At 42.8% G+C, this 25,227-nt stretch overlaps 2 protein-coding genes across 7 annotated transcripts in view; both read right to left on the reverse strand.

Moving 5' to 3' along the window:
* si:dkey-220o5.5 (actin filament-associated protein 1-like 2) overlaps positions 1-10,030 on the reverse strand; it is a 25,864-nt gene extending 15,834 nt beyond the window's left edge. The window contains exons 1-2 of the mRNA XM_044197494.1: positions 8,067-10,030; positions 6,696-6,946 (exon numbers count right to left, since the gene is read on the reverse strand). Coding sequence (XP_044053429.1) covers positions 6,696-6,777 — 82 coding nt within the window. The 5' untranslated portion in view covers positions 6,778-6,946; positions 8,067-10,030. The remainder of the gene's footprint in view (positions 1-6,695; positions 6,947-8,066) is intronic.
* Positions 10,031-11,294: 1,264 nt separating this feature from the next.
* Positions 11,295-25,227, reverse strand: part of LOC122876779 (dematin-like) — a 39,927-nt gene continuing 25,994 nt past the window's right edge. For 4 of the 6 annotated variants that reach the window (XM_044197502.1, XM_044197503.1, XM_044197501.1 and 1 more), the window contains 12 exons: positions 24,751-24,795; positions 24,090-24,273; positions 23,362-23,406; positions 22,371-22,523; positions 19,762-19,871; positions 19,490-19,595; positions 17,192-17,250; positions 17,068-17,110; positions 16,293-16,300; positions 16,131-16,196; positions 15,121-15,201; positions 11,295-15,022 (listed from right to left, as the gene is read on the reverse strand). In XM_044197502.1, coding sequence (XP_044053437.1) covers positions 14,909-15,022; positions 15,121-15,201; positions 16,131-16,196; positions 16,293-16,300; positions 17,068-17,110; positions 17,192-17,250; positions 19,490-19,595; positions 19,762-19,871; positions 22,371-22,523; positions 23,362-23,406; positions 24,090-24,273; positions 24,751-24,795 — 1,014 coding nt within the window. In that variant the 3' untranslated portion in view covers positions 11,295-14,908. The remainder of the gene's footprint in view (positions 15,023-15,120; positions 15,202-16,130; positions 16,197-16,292; positions 16,301-17,067; positions 17,111-17,191; positions 17,251-19,489; positions 19,596-19,761; positions 19,872-22,370; positions 22,524-23,361; positions 23,407-24,089; positions 24,274-24,750; positions 24,796-25,227) is intronic. The other 2 variants (XM_044197506.1, XM_044197507.1) reach the window with 2 other exon arrangements.

The following is a 25,227-nucleotide window of genomic DNA, read 5'->3' on the forward strand; positions in this document are numbered from 1 at the left end:
CCTAAAGGACCACAAGAACCACCTACAGAACCACTACAACCTCCTTCAGCAAGACTAGAGGCCCCTAAAGACCCATAGAAGCTCCGAAATGACCTCTGTAACCTCCTTAAGAACTTCTAGAACCACTTAAAAGACCCCTAGAATCTCGCCACTGACCATTTGAACCTCCTAAAAGACTTGTAGAACCGCCTAAAGGACCCCTACAACCTCCTAGAGAATGACTAGAACCACCTAAATGTCCTCTAGAACCTCGCCACTGACCATTAGAACCTCCTAAAAGACTTGTAGAACCGCCTAAAGGACCCCTACAACCTCCTAGAGAATGACTAGAACCACCTAAATGTCCTCTAGAACCTCACCACTGACCATTAGAACCTCCTAAAAGACTTGTAGAACCGCCTAAAGGACCCCTACAACCTCCTAGAGAATGACTAGGACCACCTAAATGTCCTCTAGAACCTCGCCACTGACCATTAGAACCTCCTAAAAGACTTGTAGAACCGCCTAAAGGACCCCTACAACCTCCTAGAGAATGACTAGAACCACCTAAATGTCCTCTAGAACCTCGCCACTGACCATTAGAACCTCCTAAAAGACTTGTAGAACCGCCTAAAGGACCCCTACAACCTCCTAGAGAATGACTAGATCCACCTAAATGTCCTCTAGAACCTCGCCACTGACCATTAGAACCTCCTTAAAGACTTGTAGAACCGCCTAAAGGACCCCTACAACCTCCTAGAGAATGACTAGAACCACCTAAATGTCCTCTAGAACCTCGCCACTGACCATTAGAACCTCCTAAAAGACTTGTAGAACCGCCTAAAGGACCCCTACAACCTCCTAGAGAATGACTAGAACCACCTAAAAGAACCTACTTAATGACCACCAGAATCTCCTACTGCATGACTAGAACCACCTAAATGTCCTCTAGAACCTCGCCACTGACCTCTAGAACATCCTAAAAGACGTTCGTTTCTAAAAGTATTCCAAACTTATAATATGTTCTGACAGGAGTCGGACCCAGTTGGAACCAGAGAGAATGTGAGCAACTATATTGGTCGAAAAGTCTGAACAGAAGTTTTGTTGTTTTCTGTTGCTGTTTAAAACCAAACTGCAGTGAACGAGCCCGAGAGGTTTGACTGAACTGATCTCGAAACAGTCTGGATTATCATCAGGAGGAGGGGAAATGTAAGAAATGCAGAGACGAACAGCATCAAACAGACGGTGATTGTCTTTGAGCTTCATTCAGACAGACAGAGTCCAGTCGCACTCTGAGCCGAGTGGGAGGTGAAGGTTAAATGTTTCTGATTAACTCCTCTCTGCTGACTTTAAGGATCCTCCAGCTCTGCTTATCAGCCCGCTGCTGTTTTAAACACTGAGCTGCACATACCTCACACACCCACAACACATCATCAGCAACAATAACAACAACAGAAAGACTGTCCGCTGGACGGAGAAATAAAGAGTTTGCGTTACTGAACGCTGCTTATCTGACCATCAACATTACTTCCTGTCTCTGGCTTTGATGCTGCAGAGCACACACACACACACACACACACACAGTGAACGATGCCCGCTGTCCATTTGAATTTGAATAATCTCATACTGGTAAAAACAACATCAGCAGCAGCCAAAAACAACACCTATATGAACGCAGCACACAGCCCCTGAATATCTGCTTCACTACATACGTTTGGACATAAATCTGTATTTATGGCTGTAAAAGTTATGTTGATTATTGGTGTCCTGTTCGTAATGTCTGCCTTCAGTTAGTTCTCGTTTTCGTGAAGTCAAGGACAATTTTCTAATGAACTAACTAACAAACTAACGAGTAGTGTCTGTCCAGTCCGGTAGTTTTGGTTTTGGAGATATTTGTCTCTACATTTCTTTCTCCACCTCGATACAATGAAGGCGAGTGACGTTTAGTTTGTGCCGCTCACAGTGTTGATAAAATGATTCTATATGTGAAACGCTGTCATCAGTTTTCACAGGGACCGTTTCTTTGGCGGAGAGTTCGCTTAGATTTGTGTCTTTCTGGCCAACGAAGCTGATCCTGTAACTGGCTGAGGTTAAAAAGTTTAGAAAAAGTTTAAAATGTGTGTGTGTGTGTGTGTGTGTGTGTGCATTGCAGGGTGTGGAGCAGCTTTCTCTTTCATCCTCTGGTTGCTAAACACAGGGCAGCAGAAACATTTACATACATACAGAAAACTGCTCCGCGACGCTGGGCTCTGACCTCGCTGATGAAACGCACATGTGTCCCTGACTGTGTGTGTGTGTGTGCAACTACGAGGGATATGTGAAAGGTTTGTGTACATCGACAACAAAAGTAAATCTTAATCTTAATTACTGAGCTGCTGGTTTACACTACATGGTGTAACTGGAGCCGACTCAAACAGTTTCTAAAACCAAAAACACACGAGCAAAAGTGTAAAAAAACAAATTAAACAGTGTGTTTGTCTGCTCTAACGTAAGCTGCTAACGTTAGCATGTCAGGCTAACTAACTTATTACAACAGTGACCGAGCGTGGCTTCCAAGGCCAAGAATTAGCATTAGCTTATTACATTATTTTATGGTGTTGTTGTATGTTACGATAAAACGAAAAAAGCTGGGTTCAGGACTGGAACATCCTGTTAGCATGATATCATGACCTGGGACCTGTTAGCTTTAGTGTCAGTCTGTTAGCATGATATCATGACCTGGGACCTGTTAGCTTTAGTGTCAGTCTGTTAGCATGATATCATGACCTGGGACCTGTTAGCTTTAGTGTCAGTCTGTTAGCATGATATCATGACCTGGGACCTGTTAGCTTTAGCGTCAGTCTGTTAGTTTTAGCGTCAGTCTGTTAGCATGATATCATGACCTGGGACCTGTTAGCTTTAGCGTCAGTCTGTTAGCATGATATCATGACTTGGGACCTGTTAGCTTTAGCATCAGTCTGTTAGCTTTAGCGTCAGTCTGTTAGCCTGATATCATGACCTGGGACCTGTTAGCTTTAGCGTCAGTCTGTTAGCATGATATCATGACCTGGGACCTGTTAGCTTTAGCGTCAGTCTGTTAGCATGATATCATGACTTGGGACCTGTTAGCTTTAGCATCAGTCTGTTAGCTTTAGCGTCAGTCTGTTAGCATGATATCATGACCTGGGACCTGTTAGCTTTAGCTTCAGTCTGTTAGCATGATATCATGACCTGGGACCTGTTAGCTTTAGCGTCAGTCTGTTAGCTTTAGCGTCAGTCTGTTAGCTTTAGCGTCAGTCTGTTAGCCTGATATCATGACCTGGGACCTGTTAGCTTTAGTGTCAGTCTGTTAGCTTTAGCGTCAGTCTGTTAGCTTTAGCTTCAGTCTGTTAGCATGATATCATGACCTGGGACCTGTTAGCTTTAGCTTCAGTCTGTTAGCTTTAGCTTCAGTCTGTTAGCCTGATATCATGACCTGGGACCTGTTAGCTTTAGCTTCAGTCTGTTAGCATGATATCATGACCTGGGACCTGTTAGCTTTAGCGTCAGTCTGTTAGCTTTAGCGTCAGTCTGTTAGCATGATATCATGACCTGGGACCTGTTAGCTTTATCTTCAGTCTGTTAGCATGATATCATGACCTGGGACCTGTTAGCTTTAGCTTCAGTCTGTTAGCATGATATCATGACCTGGGACCTGTTAGCTTTAGCGTCAGTCTGTTAGCCTGATATCATGACCTGGGACCTGTTTGCTTTAGCTTCAGTCTGTTAGCCTGATATCATGACCTGGGACCTGTTAGCTTTAGCTTCAGTCTGTTAGCATGATATCATGACCTGGGACCTGTTAGCTTTAGCGTCAGTCTGTTAGCTTTAGCGTCAGTCTGTTAGCCTGATATCATGACCTGGGACCTGTTAGCTTTAGTGTCAGTCTGTTAGCTTTAGCGTCAGTCTGTTAGCTTTAGCTTCAGTCTGTTAGCATGATATCATGACCTGGGACCTGTTAGCTTTAGCGTCAGTCTGTTAGCCTGATATCATGACCTGGGACCTGCCAGCTTTAGCTTCAGTCTGGTAGCATGATATCATGACCTGGGACCTGTTAGCTTTAGTGTCAGTCTGTTTGCTTTAGCATCAGTCTGTTAGCATGATATCATGACCTGGGACCTGTTAGCTTTAGCGTCAGTCTGTTAGCATGATATCATGACTTGGGACCTGTTAGCTTTAGCATCAGTCTGTTAGCTTTAGCGTCAGTCTGTTAGCCTGATATCATGACCTGGGACCTGTTAGCTTTAGCGTCAGTCTGTTAGCATGATATCATGACCTGGGACCTGTTAGCTTTAGCGTCAGTCTGTTAGCATGATATCATGACTTGGGACCTGTTAGCTTTAGCATCAGTCTGTTAGCTTTAGCGTCAGTCTGTTAGCATGATATCATGACCTGGGACCTGTTAGCTTTAGCTTCAGTCTGTTAGCATGATATCATGACCTGGGACCTGTTAGCTTTAGCGTCAGTCTGTTAGCTTTAGCGTCAGTCTGTTAGCCTGATATCATGACCTGGGACCTGTTAGCTTTAGTGTCAGTCTGTTAGCTTTAGCGTCAGTCTGTTAGCTTTAGCTTCAGTCTGTTAGCATGATATCATGACCTGGGACCTGTTAGCTTTAGCTTCAGTCTGTTAGCTTTAGCTTCAGTCTGTTAGCCTGATATCATGACCTGGGACCTGTTAGCTTTAGCTTCAGTCTGTTAGCATGATATCATGACCTGGGACCTGTTAGCTTTAGCGTCAGTCTGTTAGCTTTAGCGTCAGTCTGTTAGCATGATATCATGACCTGGGACCTGTTAGCTTTAGCTTCAGTCTGTTAGCATGATATCATGACCTGGGACCTGTTAGCTTTAGCTTCAGTCTGTTAGCATGATATCATGACCTGGGACCTGTTAGCTTTAGCGTCAGTCTGTTAGCCTGATATCATGACCTGGGACCTGTTTGCTTTAGCTTCAGTCTGTTAGCCTGATATCATGACCTGGGACCTGTTAGCTTTAGCTTCAGTCTGTTAGCATGATATCATGACCTGGGACCTGTTAGCTTTAGCGTCCAGTCTGTTAGCTTTAGCGTCAGTCTGTTAGCCTGATATCATGACCTGGGACCTGTTAGCTTTAGTGTCAGTCTGTTAGCTTTAGCGTCAGTCTGTTAGCTTTAGCTTCAGTCTGTTAGCATGATATCATGACCTGGGACCTGTTAGCTTTAGCGTCAGTCTGTTAGCCTGATATCATGACCTGGGACCTGCCAGCTTTAGCTTCAGTCTGGTAGCATGATATCATGACCTGGGACCTGTTAGCTTTAGTGTCAGTCTGTTTGCTTTAGCATCAGTCTGTTAGCATGATATCATGACCTGGGACCTGTTAGCTTTAGCGTCAGTCTGTTAGCTTTAGCGTCAGTCTGTTAGCCTGATATCATGACCTGGGACCTGTTAGCTTTAGCTTCAGTCTGTTAGCATGATATCATGACCTGGGAACTGTTAGCTTTAGTGTCAGTCTGTTAGCTTTAGCGTCAGTCTGTTAGCCTGATATCATGACCTGGGACCTGTTAGCTTTAGCTTCAGTCTGTTAGCATGATATCATGACCTGGGACCTGTTAGCTTTAGCCTGATGGAAACAGGCTAAAGCTAATGAGTGGAGAGACAGAACTACCTAAATCTGATTTATCTTTGTGCAGCAGTTAACACACGAGGTCATAAAACTAAAACTGACCATGACTTCATACACAGCCAGTCTGAATCTAAACAGTCTATTAGCTCAGTCTCCTGAGGGCAGCGGGAGGAGGAAGTGATGATGATGAGGGGTGGGAGGAAGGAGGACGGAGGTATTTCCGATTGTTGTGCTGCTGTTAACATACCATCAGAGTGATAAAGACCCCACACACAGCAGACAGATGGATCACTAACTATAACTAACACTGACAGACCTCTCAACAAACAGACTTCCATTAAAACCCCGGTCCTGCTCCCCAGAGGATGAACCCTAAAGACCTTTATGGCATCGACAGGTTTGGTTTGATTTAGATAATTTGTCATCGCTGCAAGTTATTATATTATTAAGAAGCTATGAGAGTATCGAGTCCCCCAATTTAGCATTTATAAGCAGTATAAAAACATAATAAATAGTTCCTAACACGCTATGATGTAGTTGTAAGTGTTTATTAATGTAATATTAATAAATATTAATGTCTTTACAGGAGACGTTATAATTGCTGACAAATACTTTACATTAATAAACACAAATAAACAAAAAATGTCCTTATATCTGCTCGCAACGACATTATAGTGTGTTATAAACCATTTATTAAATATATACTGCTTATAAATGCTAAACGGGGGGGACTTAAAGTGTTACCCTTATTTTTTGTAGTGAGGTAATAACAACACACTCTATAAACTATAAATAATAACAACATAAAACAGGACAAACTTTTACACAAACAAAATCACACACAAGTTGTGTTTTCTCATGTAATAATTAAATAAATGTTAAACCGTCTGTATGTGAATTTATTTAATTATTGTCACAGAAGGAGGTTTTTTTTGTTATTGAATGTGAATTTCTTTTTTTTTCCACATGTGAAATATGTGACAATCAATCACGTGACTTTGTCAGGTGAAATGTCCGAAAGGTATTACCTGTGGTGTCGTATCTGTAATATATTTCTGTATCATTTATATCATTATCTATATCATTTAATGAACACAGTACCTTTCTGTTTGTCCATGTCTGCCTGTTGTCTCGTTAGCTGCTGATCTTCAGTCTCATCTCTCTGCTGCAGAGTCCAGAACATCAAACAACTGACAGAAACAGAGAGAGAGAGACGCTTTCCTCCTCCTCGGCGAACTTCCTCTCTCTGCTCTGTGTGAAGAAGTTTCAGCTCTGATGGTCGAGGTCCCGCCTCCGTGTGACATCAGCACACGAGGGCGGAGACAGAGGGCGGACCAACACACTCATTACGTCTGAAGAGAGAGACAGAGTCAAAAACAGCAGCCCGACTGAGACAAACTTCATACAAACCACTTTAATGTATCTTAAATTGTAAGTCTGGTGATATTTCTCTTCTTGTCAACAAATCTCAGACTCAAACAGCAGGTAACGTTTCTGCTAACAGGTGTTGTGTGTGCGAATCACAGCCGCCATTGTTGTCCAGAAACTGTTAAAACTCATCAGCGAGCCGCTCTGTTGCGCTGGGTGACATGTTCCTTCATCACCATGAACACACACACTGTAGTTTATTCTGCCTCCGCCCCACACACACCGTCCTGCTGCCCCAAACACTCACTACAGCACCACATGTGGATTCATCCGCCGCTGGAAATAGTCCCCAACAGATGCTCTGTTTCCTCCTGTTGGTCTGATAAAAACTACAGCGAGCAGCTGTTTAAACTACTGAGCCTTTTTAAACATCAAACTATATATCTGTGAGGTGTTTTTTTAAAGATTTACGTCTTCAGCAGCAACCAATGGGCTCGCAGCTGAGAGCCGCAGACAGGAAGTGAGACGGTATTAAGAGACGGACCGACGTGCTGTTGGGATTTGTTGACAATAAGAAAAATATAGAATATCAGCAGGCTTTAATCTGCTTGTCCCTTTACAACAGTCAACATATCTGGGAGGACCCATCATCGCGTTCAGTTTGCATTCCACTCAGAAAGTGGAAGCTAGTTAGCCTAGCTTGCTAACGTTAGCACTGATTCCCACTCGATGTTTCTTTTAGTTCATGTTATTTCAACAGTCACTGTGTTCATGCTACATTAAAAGGGAGGGGGGACACAAGCCAGCTAGTTGTGTCCTGCAGAGTAACATACGGAGTGTAAAGGTACGAACGGCGCCCCCTGCTGGTTAGCTGCCGGCTAGCGTGTTGAGACTGAAGTGAAATTATAAACTGTTTTTAGTGCCCCTCCCACACAGATACAGTACGTCCCCTACACCAACGCAGGGGGCGCTATCGCTGCAGAAACATCAAAGTCAAAACAAACACCAGGGAGATAAATACTTATAGTAATATGAAAATATAATTTTAATTTTAGTTGGACTTAATCAGAATAACTTACTGTCACCTTAAACTGAATTACTTACCCAGATTTAACCACCTCGATACAATGATACATTTAACGCCTGTCATTTGAGTATTATTAGAAAAGTCTGCCAGTCTTTTTAGCCACGTTAGCAGCAAGATGTCGGTCCGTCCGCCACGTTGTTCAGACTGAAACACCAGCAGCTGCTGGACTGCGATGAAACATGCTTCGTCGTTCACGCTCCCCTCAGGATGAACTGTAATAACTCTGCTGATCCTCTGACTTTCCATCTAGCGCCACCATCAGGTCGACACGTTAACGTGTCCGACACTTTGGTTCATGACCAAATACCTGCAGAGCTGATGACATTAACGTTATTGTCACAGTGAGCATGTTAGCATGCAGACGTTAGCATTTAGCTCACAGAGCTGCCAGCATGGCTGCAGACTCTTAGTCCGGTTTGTGAATATAACATTAATTCTGTGAATAAAATGTTTACAATGAAAGCTTTTTGTAGTTTATCACATGAATACAATGTACAGAAATGTTAACGCAGCCTCCTCAAAGCAAATAGAAATGCTCTTTATTGTAACTCATGGTTAATCAGTCACATCACCATTCATCTGTTACATCACCTGCATCCAGATATGAAAACAACAATAATTATACTGTCAGTCAGTGTGTTCAGTATGTACAGCAGCAGGGCGGCTTCGGACAGGTGAGTCACCGTCAACAAGTCTGACCTCTGACCTCAGTCTGACCTCTGACCTCAGTCTGACCTCTGACCTCAGTCTGACCTCTGACCTCAGTCTGACCTCTCAGTCCAAAGAAACATCTGTTCAAATCCAGAGTAAAACCTGCTGCGCCGTGTCGTGTCAGGAACCTGTAACTGCCAGTGTTATTATAATATATAAATCTAATTAAAGGTTAAATAAAAATATGACATCATTATCATGACATCATGCGCGCAGCAGTTCAAATATCAGACACGTTGACAGCGACACGCCGCCACGAAGTCGCCCTGCGTGTTAAAATAATTCCACAAAAAAAGAAAAAAAAAACACTTTAAAATGTACAAAAAGAAATAAAGAAAAACACGGAACAATCTTTGTGTCATCATGGTGTTAGTCACAGCAACCCGCTTCCTGTTTCGTACTACACACAACCAATCAGAACAAAGCGTGAATCCTCTCAGTATCATCAAACAGTGTCAAAGTCATTCCTCAAAAATACAAAAAGAGAGAACAAAAAGGAAATGATCTCAACGTAAAGTGACCAATGCTTGCTCACTCCACCTGACAAATCTTCATCCAGTGTTTTTTATTTGTTTTATTTTCCAGTCTTTTTTTTTTTCACAGATACAGGAAGCGTGCGGTGGCGAGGCAGACGCGGTGGTGTGTGATGCAGGATGTGGCGGCAGTGATTTTGGCGTTTGCAGTGAGAGCGAATTCGTCCTGACTGACTCTGCAGAGCTGTGTTTAACCCTCGCACAGGTCTGAGCTGCTGACATCTGATTTAAAAGCTGCTGCGAGTCTCATTTCAGCTTCAGTGAATCACATTATTACAAAAACATCAGCGTAATGACTGTAAACAGACTGCCGGCCTCTGAAATGTTCTGGATGTGTTTGACAGTTTGGAGTGCGGGACCACGGGCGAGACAGTCGGCTAAATGAACGTAACGTCGTGTCTAGATTCACTCATTGTAACAAACACAAGGCAGCAGAGCCACAAAGACAGACGCTCGACTGTAGGCAGCTAGCTTTTATCAGAGGTGGGGACGTTAATGTGACTTTTCTCTTGTCAAAGATTCAGTTTGAAGTATTATATTGTTTTTGTGCTATTATTATATTTATACTGCCGTCAACACATATTGTTTACGTTTTATAGTTTTCAAAATAAGACGGTGTTGTCCCTGTTTCGTCCAGGAGTGGTCCATCGTAGAAAAGGTTTCAGTCGTAGTCGTCTGGACGCTGTTTTCAGAATCAAGACGTTTCGGCTCCCGTCCGGAAGTCATTCTCAATTGTGAAAATGGTCTGAGAACTCAGAAAGTTAAGCTACTCTGTGTTGCTTAAGCCCCGCCCTCAGGGAGGAGTCTACCTGAGTATCTGTTAATAGTTAGTTTCACCCGAAACTGACCTAATAGTTTCCATGATGGCCCAGTAATCAGTAATCAGGCCTATTGTTTTCTGGCTGCACCTCCCTCATCACTGTTAAGTACCTGATTAGCATGTGATTGGCTTGACCACGGTGTTAATACACTGTGGTAGATTTACCGGGCCATCATGGAAACAAAAGAAGGGCAGTTTCAGGTGAAACTAGGCAGGTAAACAGCAGACACTCAGGTAGACTCCTTCCTGAGGGCGGGGCTTAAGCAACACAGAGTAGCTTAAATTTCTGAGTTCTCAGACCATTTTCACAATTGAGAATGACTTCCAGATGGGAGCCGAAACGTCTTGATTCTGAAAACAGCGTCCAGACGACTACGACTGAAACTTTTTCTACGATTTTATAGTTTTCTCGTTTCACGGATTAGACAAACTCAAATGTGACTGATATACCTGCAAAAGGGACTCTAGCTGTTAACAATACTTTACTTATCTGCTTACGAACGCTTGAGCTTTTTTGTGCATATCAAAATAAAATCATCACGCTGGTGTCTTCTGAAAGATAATTCTTTGGAGTTTACTATCAACAGTCAGAACTAGTCGGAGTGATACTGAACCAAAATTTACAGAGACGATAAGGTTTTTTCTCGCCTACTTACTATTATTTTTTAAATGTATCGTTCTGTTTTGAATTCACTCTTCTTACTAAACTTGTCACAGTGATACTGGGATCCTAAAATGGTTTAAAAAGATAGAATTGTGCTTTTAAATTACACAGTTTGTCGAAGCTGCGGTGAGGAGAGGGTTTGTTATCTGATGTGTTTCATCAGATAACAAACCCACCTGCTTGTTAAGGGTTTAATTAATCAAACTAGTTAATATTTAAAGTTATTATTCAAATGGCTGAATAGCAGTTTACCTGTCATAGAAACCTGAGCTGAAATGCCACCAGCGAAGGCAGATATTGGGAGAGTTACACGCCAAAACGTTTCTGCAGGTTTGAAAACATGTCTGCAATCTGAGCCTCGTCCAAAAAAACCCACACAGTTCACGCTTGCAGGATCATCTTGGCTCACATGAGCCTGATCTACCAAACTGAAAGACTTATCTGTGTTTACATCCTCTTCAGGGAGGCGGGACAGGAAGCAAAGCAGCTGATGGGAAATGTGGTCTGAAGTGTGCGATAGAGGCCGACAATTGTTTTATTTGTTTACAGTCATTATACCAAGAATACCACGAGTTGATTATTATTAAAATATATAATCTTACATATTGCACCTTTAATTTGTCCATTCAGATCAAGGTTCAGTAGTAAATCAGCGCCTGTGTTGCTTTTAATTAGTTAAAGGTGCTAAAAAAGTGCAGACTTATCCGTGTTGGTGGAGATCAGATATGATGCTGATGGATATTAATAGTTTCTAGATATATAGGTATAAGTATTTGTGCTAAAGTTGTTGCAGATGTACTGAAGTGTCTGCGTGTTGAGGATGAAGATGTTCATCAGTTCAGTTCACTTCGAGGTGCGGAGGTGAAAAATGTCAGTGTGAAGATCTCCAGTTATTTCCCATCATCCCTCTGTCCTCCTTTGGCTTGGAAACCTCAGAAAAGTCCAGTAAAACTTGTCCTCTTCGTCTCTTCTTCGTCCCCCCCGTCGTCTTCTTTGATGGTGACAGTGTCTCATTCTCTTTTCTCAACATTCATGTATTGATATAATTCACTTTTTTTAAAATGATTTTACATTTTCATTTAGATTTTAATAACAAACATGCCACTTCTCTGCGTCGGTTAAAAAAAATAGCTGCACATCATTTGGTCACTAAGCAACACTAGCCGACGCTAAACGTCTACAACCTGCTTATTGGACAAACCAGAGCTGTACAGAGAGTTCGGTCATGTTGCTGCAATGTGACAACCAAACTTTCTGCTCTGAGCTCTGGTTTTAAGGTTTCATTGTTCTTCCACACTTGCTGTATATCTGTTTGTGTGCGCGGCGTACTTGGATAAAACAGGGCAGTGGCTTCTGCTGTATTACGAAGAAAAACCAAGGAGGAGACAGTTTCATCGCAGCCAGTGAGCGCTGAGTTTTGACAGTGATGTCTGACGTCCAGGCAACTGAAGGGGATATGAAGTTTGATTTAATATTGATTTGAGTATTTTAACTAGTCCCCTGGACCACCTCTAATGTCTCATAGACACAATAAAGCCAAAATTATACGAGCGTCTTAAAGTCTGTGGACACCAGAACATCCCACCAAACATAATATGCATGCTAGCATGCTAAATTAAGACGGTGAACATGGTAAACATTAAACCTGCTAAACATCAGCATGTAAGCATCGTCACTGTGAGCATGTTAGCATGCTGATGTTAGCATTTAGCTCTAAGCACCCGCTGAGCTCAGCCTCACAGAGCTGCTAGCGTGGCTAGCGTTACTGAATTGGGGCTATCAGCTGTTTCAGCCGACAGCGTCACCGTCAGATGATTCGACTAGCTGGGCTTGGATATTTCCAAATGTGTAGTAAATTAAACTTTTACGAACTTCGAAGTCCACGTCAAACTCATGTTCAGCTGTCACGTACTGTCACGTTAAAGGTCTTCCTTCCAAAGAGGAACTGAGGAATAAATCAATAAAAATAAATGAATTTAGCAGAAGTTGAAGTCCTCAGCAGCTTGTTTGTAAAACTTTTAAACATTTAAAATGTTAAATGGTAAACTTCAGACTGTGATCAAACTGTCTCCTTGTTTTCCTTTTAGGTGCTGGGAAAGAAATGCTGTCATTATGACATCATAGCTGGCTAAGCCAATAGGAACAGGCCTATTCCTACAGTCGGCCTCAAATCTGTATTGAAACCTGACTCAGAGTCAGCAGGAATGTTGTTTTAAAGCCCGACCGCAGCTGGAAGCTCGATAATAAAATATTTACTTCAGTCGTTCATCTTGAATTAATCTGCTGGAAATAAATCTGACAGCAGAAATACCTCCGTCTGTGGCTTCAGAGGGCTTCATCATAAAAACTGTTTCAGTCTCTGAACTCAACATGTCAGTCTAACTCCTGCCTGCAGAAGGTGCAGTCTTTAATGTTTAATCTGGTTTATGGAAAACTTTTAATGCTAAAATTAGTGGGATTTAACACATATCCTCCGGTGAGATCAACAGTAGAATTAACTTCATTACCCAGAATTCCACCACTACAACCAAACAACTGAGCTTCACATATGAAGATTAACTTTCACCTCCTGCTGACCGGAGTGACAGACCCAGAGGACTCTTTACCTGCAGGCTTCAACGGGACTCGTCCGTATCTGGCTGCTCTCGTTTCGCAGTTTAAAGTTTTTGAAAGCTGACTGAGCGAACCGGGGAGTCCCCTGACGCCGAGCCGGGTCACACCAGAAGGTGAATTCATGTGTCTTTGAGGCGTAGAAGCTTGGTGACATTAGAGTTGGGCAATACGACGATATAAATGAGTCTATTGTCAGAGATTTAGCCATGTACCGTTTATAGCAAGGTATCGCTTTCCTTTAATATCTCTGGTGATATTAAACCAGTATAGTAAACCAATGAGCAGGACTGAATTATGGCAATAATTGATTTTTATATAACTTTATAAGCATTAACATGATAAAATTCTTTGACATGTCAGATATTTAATTTGTTGTATTTTCCAAAAACAAAAGACATTTCTGTCTGATTATTTTATCCATTAATAATTTCATTTTACTGAAAATGTACAATATCATGATATATATAGCTATACTGATATTGTGATATAAAATGACATATATCATGATAAAGGGCTTTATTCGTATCAGCCACTCCTAGTCGGTAACATATTAGCTAGCTAGTAACAAACGGGTGTTAGCCAGCCAAACTAGCTCGCAAAGCTAGCTAGCTTGCTATCAGTTTGCTAGCTAGTAGCAAGCCAGCTAGCTAGCGCAGTTGCTAACAAGAGGAAATGGTAATCAACCTCCTGTGTGACATCTGACTGCAGATCTTGGTGCATCTTTATACTCCAGCAGAGCAGAGTTATAAAACTGGAAGGTGACGCAGCTAAAATGATGGCTTCCTTTATTCTGGACTCCCCCCGCTAAAAAAAAAAAGCTAAATGTGTTCCTAAGTTTCAGTGTGTTGAGCTCCGTAGCCTCCGGACTGTCGAGACTGCTTCAAAGCAATTTAGCTTGTCAAAGTTCACCAAAACTTTAACTCTACGCAAAAAGATCCACGTGGATTTAGTTCACCTATGTAAGCAAATCCACTGATTGCTGCGATTTCTCTGAAATTAAAGAGAACTGTTAAAAATGCTGGTGTGACCGGGCTTCACTTCCAGGTCAAACCCACTGGAGTTTGCTCTGCTCTCAGTTAGCGTTTAGACAACATTAAAGAAGCTCTTCTTCTCTTGCGTGTTCAAACATCGACCTCTCAAAACCTGCTCTGCGCTTCCACATCTTGACTTGCGGGTTGATTCTTTGTGCTCGCTCAGTAGTTTTGTTATTAATACATTTTCCACAGACACTTAGAAACTGAAACTTATTAAACAGTTGTTCTGCAGCTCCGCTTTAAAACAGGTGGAGTTCATGTGAGCAGCAGAAATATCTAAAATCACTCATTCAAACCTTCACTGTGAATCACATCAAACCTGAAGCCTGAGGCGTCTCACTGAGCGTCTGACTGACAGTGAGCTGCTGTGATGATGGCGGCGGCGGTGCTGATAATGACGTTTTGTTCAGAGTCCGTGCGGTTTCAGGATCCTGCAGTGATCCAGGAAGAGCAGAGGATCGTGGGAGATGCGGTCCCGGCGGCGTCAGAAGAGACAGACTTTCTTCTTCAGGTCGTTCCTCTTCCAGACGGAGAGGTGGTCGAACTCCTCGATGGACATCCCGAAAACACTGAAGAACTCCTCCTGCGAGAGGTGTCTCTGCAGGGGCGAGAGACATGCAGACGGAGAGAGTTAGTGCCATGAACACCACCCACCTGATCAGTTCCTCCAACCGTGACTGAAGCCGACAGGTTTACCTCCAGCCTGGTTCTGTCCACACCGGGGGGCAGTTTGCTCCGCCCTCTGTGGGTCACCACCAGCATCTCATAGGGGTAGATCTACAGAGATCGATCAATCAATCAAGAAATCAGACAAGTCTAAAAAAGAAGCTGATATTACATTAGTGACTTCTTTCTAGAATTAAAGGGTCAGTTCACCTAAATTACAAAAAAACCTTATTGAATGGAGTTGCCTGATATCAAACAGAATTCGTTTCCATCTTCAGTTTGACCCCCCTTGTCCACTCTAAGGGATTTCCGTGGGGGAAATTGATTTTCCCAAACGAATCACTAGAGACCAACGTATCCGCTGAACCTAACGTCATTTTAAGCCGACACTGATGCGTAGCCATGCCAACATGCTGGTTTTGCCGGGGTTTTAAGAGCGAAGTAAAAACAAACTACGATGTCGGGGCGATACTGAGAAGACATGCCGTCTGTGTAAAACACATTTTGTTAATCAAGGGGGTTTCTTATCTTGCCTGATCTCAGACAGAATTGTTGTTATTACTCCTTCTTGGTTCCGGCACACAGCGGCGTTAGTCCGGCCCGTTAGTCTCCCCCGCTCATTGGATAATTACTTCTTCAGCAGACAAACCGCTGTTTCGTGTCATGATGCCAGACCAGAATCAGTCAGCTTGGCGGAGTGGGCGGATCCAAAGGTCTGGACCCAGGCAAAGAATGGAGGTGAACGGAACTTAATTTCGAGTTCAAAAACTTCACTGTGGATGTTCTGTGAACAGTTTTCACCGGGAGAGAAACAGTCCCCAGTTAAAACCGTCAGCAGTTTGTTTGGATTAACCATTCTTCTTTAATTCTCACTTTTTCCACACATTAAGTTATTTCTAAACCTGGACAAATAAAACCAAAACTATCTGCACAGACAGAAGAGCGAACAGGCGTTTGTTTTTTAAGTTCTTTTAAAATTTGGGTGTACCAACCCTTTAAATATAATTATTAGTTAATGTTATTATTAAAAACAAACACACTGCTGTTACTTCACGTTCCAACATGCTGGGCAGAGAGTTTCCTCGGTCCATCCTGGAGTCTCCGTTCTGACACAGACGCACACATGATCACATCACCGTCAGTGACACAGCCACTCGTTAATGATTAGAAAATGTTTGCACATGAATGAAACCCGACTGTACCTGAAGATCTGCAGGAGAGAGAGAGAGAGAGGGGGAGAGAGAATTAAGAGAATATTATTTACAACCTCACAGCAGGCAGCGGTGAAAGAAATACTCAGATCTTCTACTTAAGTAAAAATACCTAGAAAACAGTGTAGAAATATTATGTGACAGTAAGTAAAGTGAAGTAAAAGTCCTGCATTTAAAACAAGTACAAGGACAAAGGTATTAGCGTAATAATATCAGTAATCATCTCACGGCCCCTCAGGTTCATCTGGTGACCCTTTGGAGGGGCCCGACTCCTAGGTTGTGAACCACTGGACTAAACTATAAGGTACTACTTCATCAATATTAATAATATATATATATATATATATATATATATATATATATATACACACACACACACACATATATATATAATTCGTAGAACAAGTACTTTCACTTTTAATACTTTAAGTACATTTTGATTATAATACTTCTGTACTTTTACTTAAGTTAAATTTTAAATGAATGACTTTCACTTGTAATGGAGTACTTAAACATCGTGATATTGGTACTTTTATTTAAGTAACAGATCTGAGTACTTCTTCCACCACTGGCCAAACAGGTTGGGAACCACTGCACTGAAGTATTGCAAGTATTAAATTCAACATTTTAGTTTTCGGCTGATTGAACACCAGATAAATCTAAAATTCAATAAAAGTGCCGTGCTGATGTGGCAATAAAAGAGGGTTAAACTGTACAAATATAGATTTCGAACAACGTGTATCTGATTGATCATGTGACTTCGTACCTGCAGGAGTTTTCTCAGACGAGCTGAACTCTGCCGACTGCAGCTGGAAACCAACAGAAACACGTTCGTCACCGTCATCATTAAAGTCTGCTGTGATTGGACGTTTCTGTTCAGCAGTACTCACCCTGGACAGGCCGCTCTTAGAGGATGCTGGGAAATACACGGACTTGGAGGCGTTCGACCCTGCAGAAGAGGAGGTCAATGAAATAAGTTAAATAGAGAAAGTGACAGCAGCTGAGAGGAAGGTGACCCTGATGGTGGTCAGGGGAGGTTAGATTAGCGATAATCTGAGTTGAGTGTAGTAACTGACTTTATTTATATAGCAGAACGTCACAAAGTGCTTCACAAAAGAAATAAGGCAACAGACATGAATACAGACTGAGGAAGAATAAAACAGAAATAAATTAAAATAAGAGAAAATAGAAAATGACACAAAAGGCGAGTTGTCCAAAGTTACAGCAGTCGAGATGAAAGAGTGAATTATTATTTAAATCATTTAAAAACAGGAACCACAAACACTTGACATGTTGGTCCAGAGTCAGAACCTGGTCCATAGTAACACCTAGACTTCAAGCGGAGGATTTAACAGAAGAGGAAAGAGAACTTGTCATTGTTTGAGGGATTATGTATGTTATTTCCTGTTTTATTTTGAAATATTCTCCTTCCCTCTTGTGTCTTGTGAAGTTTGACTTCCTGTCTTTGTTTGCTTTTCCTGCCAGTTTTGATTATTTGCCCTGCCCTGCTTAGTTTCACCTGTGTCTTATCTCCCCTCACCTGAGTATATTTAAGTGTGCTTCCTTTGTTCTTTGTCAGATCGTCTTCGTCGGTTAAGTGTCGTGGCCAATTCTCCGGCGTTTCTTGTGTATTTGGATTTTTCTGTGTTTCCTGGACTTTTGCTTATTTCGTGGACTTTGGATTTTGAACTTTGCCTGCTCCCTGTCGGATTTGTTTGCCTGTGTTGGACTGCGTTCCTGGTTTTGACTTCTGCCTGCCTCACCACTAAGTAAGCCTTTGCTGCCCAATAAATCGTTAAACTATACCAGCTCTGCCTCTGTGCCTGAGTTTGGGTCCAACCCCTTGTACTTCCTGTGTTCCCTGCTTGAGACGTGACAGAACTGAGACCTTCCATTACCTTAGAGACAAGACTGAGGGAGCAGAAATAAAGGGTATGTGAGGAACGTGAAAGAAAGAGGGATACTAATGTTGCTGATAACATATTGATAGATCACTTACTGACAAGCAACTGTCAGAAAGTGATGTAAAAGTCTTATATGAAGTTGTTAATGTATTTCATCTGTTTAAGAAGCTATTCAGAGATTTATATTATTTATTTATTATTATATTTGTCGGTGGTCATCCTCACCACTAGGTGTCACCAGAGCTGTGTGTGTGTGTACTTGTACTTGCTACATAGTGAGGCCTGAAACATGTTTTTACCTACAGAGTGAGGACATTTTTGTAAAGTGAGAGCATTTTGGCCGGTCCTCACAACTTCAAAGGGCTGTTTGAAGGTTAAGACTTGGTTTTAAGTGTTAGGTTATGGTTAGTGTGAGGGTTAGGGTTAGGCATTTAGGGTTAGGGTTAATGTAAGGGGCTAGGGGAATGCATTATGTCAATGACGGTCCTCACAAAGACAGAAGTACAAGGATGTGTGTGTGTGTGTGTCCTTGGATCATATGCAGCCTATTCGTCAGAGGTGGAAGAAGATCTTTTACTTCAATAAAATTAGTAACACCACAGTAAATGTCCTGCATTCAAAATGTAGTAAGGGTAAAAGTACAAAAGTATTAGCATTAAAAAAAACTTAGCAAAGTAAAAGTACTCATTATGCAGAATGGCCCATTTCAGAATAATATATGTTATATTATTGGATGATAATTATTGATGCATTTATTTTAATTAATTTAATGTTGCAGCTGGTGAAGGTGGAGCTCATGACTTTAATGACTTTATATTCTGCTGGGTAGTTTGTGAATTTCTCCCTGGGATCAATACAGTTTTATTTTAATCTATAATTTTGACGTCATATTTTACTTGTTTATATTTTTTTATATAATAATCTGAATCTGCAAAGTAACTAAAGCTGTCGGATAAATGTAGCGCAGTAAAAACGTACAGTATTTCCCTCTGAGATGTGGAGTAGAAGTAGAAAGTAGAAACAATGGAAACACTCAAGTAAAGTACAAGTACCTCAGATTTGTAATTAAGTACAGTACTTGAGTAAATGTACTTGTTTACTTTCCACCACTGCTACTCAAACTGTCACAGAACAGAAACACATTCATTTTATCCAGTGGTTCATTTTCCTGATAATACTTTTGTACTTTTACACTGTGGTGTTAGTGCCTTTACTTAAGTGTAGGATCTGAGTACTTCCTCCACCACTGGATCTGAGTCAGGTGACAGTACAGGTGAGGGTTACCTGTGTGTTGGCTGCGGTCCGGTAGTGAGCGAGTCTTCCTCCTCAGAGGACCTGCAGATTTCTCCAACTCCTCCTTCAGGATGATTTTTCCCAGATTAGACTGAATCTAAAGAGAGAACGAGAGACAGACGCGTTTCAGTAAATGTTGCCTTTCACCAGAGTGTGTAAACAAACACATATATTTAAAACCGAAGTCTGCGCTCCTCTTCAGCTGTGAAACTACCAGCACCTCCATCAGTCCACCTCCTACAGCTGATTATCGTCTCCTTCACCTTGTTGAGCTCTTGTTTCTGAAGCGCTCTGAGTCCCCACAGCACATCGTCCAGCTCTCCATCCTCCTCCTCATCTTCATCCCTCTGCTCCTTCTTCCTCCACTCGTTCTCTACAGAGAGGAGAGGAAACAAGGTGAGGAGGGGAAACAAGGTGAGGAGGGGGGAGGAAACAAGGGCAGAGGAGAGGAAACAAGGATAGAGGAGAGGAAACAAGGTGAGGAGAGGAAACAAGGATAGAGGAGAGAGGAAACAAGGGCAGAGGAGAGGAAACAAGGAGAGAGGAGAGGAAACAAGGATAGAGGAGAGAGGAAACAAGGGCAGAGGAGAGGAAACAAGGAGAGAGGAGAGGAAACAAGGAGAGAGGAAACAAGGAGAGAGGAGAGGAAACAAGGAGAGAGGAAACAAGGAGAGGAAATGAAAACAAATGGAAACAAGTACAGGACAAGAAAACAGAGGAGAGGAAACAAGGTGAGGAGAGGAAACAAGGTGAGGAGAGGAAACAAGGTGAGGAGAGGAAACAAGGAGAGAGGAGGAGAGGAAACAAGGAGAGAGGAGAGAGGAAACAAGGAGAGAGGAGGAGAGGAAACAAGGAGAGAGGAGGAGAGGAAACAAGGAGAGAGGAGAGAGGAAACAAGGAGAGAGGAAATGAAAACAAATGGAAACAAGTACAGGACAAGAAAACAGAGGACAGGAAACAAGGTGAGAGGAGGAGAGGAAACAAGGTGAGGAGAGGAAACAAGGAGAGAGGAGAGGAAACAAGGAGAGAGGAAACAAGGATAGAGGAGAGAGGAAACAAGGAGAGAGGAGGAGAGGAAACAAGGTGAGGAGAGGAAACAAGGAGAGAGGAGGAGAGGAAACAAGGAGAGAGGAGAGGAAACAAGGAGAGAGGAAACAAGGATAGAGGAGAGAGGAAACAAGGAGAGAGGAGGAGAGGAAACAAGGAGAGAGGAGAGAGGAAACAAGGAGAGAGGAAACAAGGAGAGAGGAGGAGAGGAAACAAGGTGAGGAGAGGAAACAAGGATAAAGGAGAGAGGAAACAAGGAGAGAGGAGAGAGGAAACAAGGAGAGAGGAAACAAGGATAGAGGAGAGAGGAAACAAGGAGAGAGGAGAGAGGAAACAAGGAGAGAGGAGGAGAGGAAACAAGGAGAGAGGAGGAGAGGAAACAAGGTGAGGAGAGGAAACAAGGAGAGAGGAGGAGAGGAAACAAGGTGAGAGGAGAGGAAACAAGGAGAGAGGAAACAAGGAGAGAGGAGGAGAGGAAACAAGGTGAGAGGAGAGGAAACAAGGATAAAGGAGAGAGGAAACAAGGAGAGAGGAGGAGAGGAAACAAGGTGAGGAGAGGAAACAAGGAGAGAGGAGGAGAGGAAACAAGGTGAGAGGAGGAGAGGAAACAAGGTGAGAGGAGAGGAAACAAGGTGAGAGGATAGGAAACAAGGAGAGAGGAGAGGAAACAAGGAGAGAGGAGGAGAGGAAACAAGGAGAGAGGAGAGAGGAAACAAGGAGAGAGGAGGAGAGGAAACAAGGTGAGGAGAGGAAACAAGGATAAAGGAGAGAGGAAACAAGGAGAGAGGAGGAGAGGAAACAAGGAGAGAGGAGAGGAAACAAGGAGAGAGGAGAGGAAACAAGGATAGAGGAGAGAGGAAACAAGGAGAGAGGAGGAGAGGAAACAAGGAGAGAGGAGAGAGGAAACAAGGAGAGAGGAGGAGAGGAAACAAGGAGAGAGGAGAGAGGAAACAAGGTGAGGAGAGGAAACAAGGTGAGGAGAGGAAACAAGGATAGAGGAGAGAGGAAACAAGGAGAGAGGAGGAGAGGAAACAAGGAGAGAGGAGAGAGGAAACAAGGTGAGAGGAGGAGAGGAAACAAGGTGAGAGGAGAGGAAACAAGGTGAGGAGAGGAAACAAGGAGAGAGGAGGAGAGGAAACAAGGAGAGAGGAGAGAGGAAACAAGGAGAGAGGAGGAGAGGAAACAAGGAGAGAGGAGGAGAGGAAACAAGGAGAGAGGAGAGAGGAAACAAGGAGAGAGGAAACAAGGAGAGAGGAGGAGAGGAAACAAGGAGAGAGGAGGAGAGGAAACAAGGAGAGAGGAGGAGAGGAAACAAGGTGAGGAGAGGAAACAAGGAGAGAGGAAACAAGGAGAGAGGAGGAGAGGAAACAAGGAGAGAGGAGGAGAGGAAACAAGGAGAGAGGAGGAGAGGAAACAAGGTGAGGAGAGGAAACAAGGATAGAGGAGAGAGGAAACAAGGTGAGGAGAGGAAACAAGGTGAGGAGAGGAAACAAGGATAGAGGAGAGAGGAAACAAGGTGAGGAGAGGAAACAAGGTGAGGAGAGGAAACAAGGAGAGAGGAGAGAGGAAACAAGGAGAGAGGAGAGGAAACAAGGAGAGAGGTAAAGAAAGGAAAGGTAACAATAAAAAATGAGAGGAAAGAAACAATGCGAGGAAATGAAAGGACGGGAGAAGAGCGAAAGGAAAGTACAAGAAAAGGAAAGGAATTTGAAAATCCCACCTTTCTAAAATATCCTAAATGCAGCACGATGTGTATGTGTGTGCGTGTGCATGTGTGTGTGCATGTGTGTGTGTGTGTGCGCGTGCGTGTTGGTTTGGGTCGTACCAATCACGGCCAGGGAGGGGGGGCAGGGCCAGTACTCAGTCTCTATCTTGGAGGGCAGGTTGGGGTCTGGAGGCTGAGCTGCTGGAAACTTAGACGACTCGATGATCAGATCCTCGATGTGTTTCCCCTGAGGGACCTGAGAGGACGACACATCTACACACACACACAACACACACACACACACACACACACACACACACACACACACACACACACACACAGCATGTTAAAGCTGATTAAATGCAGTGACATCATGTCTGTGGTCTACAGGGGGGCTGCAGCTGACCGACATTCAGATCTATTCTGACTTTACAACAGAAGCTATTAGAAGCTGTTTCTCCATTTTAGACACGTTTTCAAATCTAAATAAAACCTCGATCGACACATTCCCATCGCAGCGCTCATCGGGTGACAGATTCTGCGCTGCATTGATAAAGGAATAGTTCAAGCATTTGGGGAAATATGCCTGTTTGCCCGTTGTCAGAGAGTGAGACTGACGTCAGTCTCATGTCTGGAGTCGGGACGTGGTTAGCGTAGCTTAGCATAAAGACTGGGAGCAGGGGGAAACGGCTAGCCTGGCATCCAACATCTCTAAAGTTCACTAGATAACACGATGCATCTCGTTTGATCGATACACAAACAGTTTGTGGTTTTAGGAAGAAAGTGAATAAGTGTGTTTTTGTTTGGTTTGGCTAACAGGCTAACCACTCCGCTATCATATGCTACTAAGCACAGTAACGTTAGATCGGTAGATAACTAACGTTTAGCCTGCTAAACAATATTCTGGTGGTAAAAAACATTTTCGACTATGTGTAAGTGTATGACACGCGGAGCGTTTCAGCATCTTTTAGCGCTTTGTTTTTTGGTTTTCGAACCGTACGAGAGATTTCTGGTCGCGCAGCTTGTTCTTCTTACGTGAGCCCGAGCGCTGCGGCGGCGTTTACTGACAGGAACATCAATCGATTTGCTTTTAAACGTCAGAGTGACGCACCTTGTTTGTAGATGGGAGGCTTCTTATAGATGTTGGTGCCATTTTCTGAAAGGACAAAAAAAGGAGTTAAGATGGAGGAAAGGATATATGATATCAGATTACTGATGTTGATATTTGAGAGTTAAACTGCACTATTTATTTTTTATATAGGCATAAACAAACATTTTGGATAAAGATCCCTTAAATCTGTTGAGATTTCCACCCATGTAGTGTTTGTAAGGTTTTATCTAACTCTATTTTATTATTATTATTATTATAGCTTTTAATCTGTTTCTCATTGTCATCATTTGTCTCTTCGTTCTGTCTTTGAATCTGTTTTATTTCACTCTGTTTCGGTCTACACTGCTGCCTTATTATCGTGTTGTCAGCACTTTGAACTGCGCTGACCTGCAACACCTGAAGGTGCTACACAAATAAAGTTTGACTGATAACATGAAACCATTCGCTTTGTATAAAAACACCAGTTGTTGTTCCAGTATTATAAAATGGATATCTCAACATATCTTAATTACTGAATTACACTGAATCGAGAAAACCCACCACTTTATCATGTTTTATAACAGTTAATGTTTTTCATTCGATTCATCATTATGATCTGATATTTGGGGGATTGTTACCCCCCCCCCCAATAATATACGCTCTAGTAAATACAAGGATAGAAGAAGAAGACACGTGGGAGAAGACACCAGGCGGAAAAGAAAAGAAAAGAAGAAGAAACAGGTCATTACCAGGCCTGTGGAAGTGCTGCATTGCGCTCTTGGTACAAGAGGAGTGTGTGTTTGGTGTGTGCGGCGTGTTTGGCGTGTTTGGTGTCGGGGGGGTGTGTGTGCTGTGTGTTCTGCTGGTCTGGATGGTGGAACCAGGGGAGGAACCTCCGGGAGACCGGTTCTCCAGCCAGTCCCTGGACTCCTTCTGGAAACACAGAGGAACACGGGAGTCAGGCAGGCGGAGGGTCGATGCTGCTGGAGTTTAACCTGAGACACACCTGTACGGGGTTACAACACCGGTGGAAAGTAGCGCAAGTAAAGTACAAGTACCTCAAAATTGTACTTAAGTGCAGAACTTAGCTACGTTCCACCTCTGTGTGTCAGTAAATGTGTGGATGTCCTCTGACTTTCTCTGCGATCGATCCGTTTAAATGTCAGTACTGCCTCCTTCTCCTTCACTTCACCGATCATCTATGATCGTTCACTTATCGACTGTCAAGCCGCTGTGACCTCTGACCTCTGACCTCTGACCTCTGACCCTCCACTAATGGCTGTAATGTTGGTAACTGGAGCCTATTTTGCAGCTGAAACGACATCAGGTCTCTGGGCGTGAACGTAAACCATCGCGATGTAAACTTTAAAGATAAACTATATGATTAGAGACGGGGGGGGGGGGTCTTACCTCCGGGGAGGGAGGAGGAGAGATGGAGCGAGGAGACAAGGACCTCTGCAGGAGAGAACATAAAAATAGATTAAACACTCAAACGTATAAATAGATTCAGAGAATAAAGAAGCAGCTTGACAGAAACCAACAACACCGATCTACACACACACGACTCTGAACCCGATGTGTCACTAAATCAATACCAGTAAGTACGTTTACTCAAGTACTGTACTCAGGTATAATTTTGAGGTACTTGTACTTTACTTGAGTCTTTTCTCTTCATGAAACTTTCTTCTTCTACTGAAATATTACACTTTTTACTTCCCCACATTTATCTGACGGCTTCAGTTACTTTACAGATTCAGATTTTTACACAAAAACACATGAACAGTTTATAAAATCTGATGTTTTGTTATAAATCAAACTCCCCAACAGTTTACACAAGTTCAGCTGAAACGATTAATCGATTAGTCGACTGACAGGAAATGAATCTGC

The sequence above is a fragment of the Siniperca chuatsi genome, linkage group LG5, assembly GCF_020085105.1.
Source record: "Siniperca chuatsi isolate FFG_IHB_CAS linkage group LG5, ASM2008510v1, whole genome shotgun sequence".
Lineage (NCBI taxonomy): Eukaryota > Metazoa > Chordata > Actinopteri > Centrarchiformes > Sinipercidae > Siniperca > Siniperca chuatsi.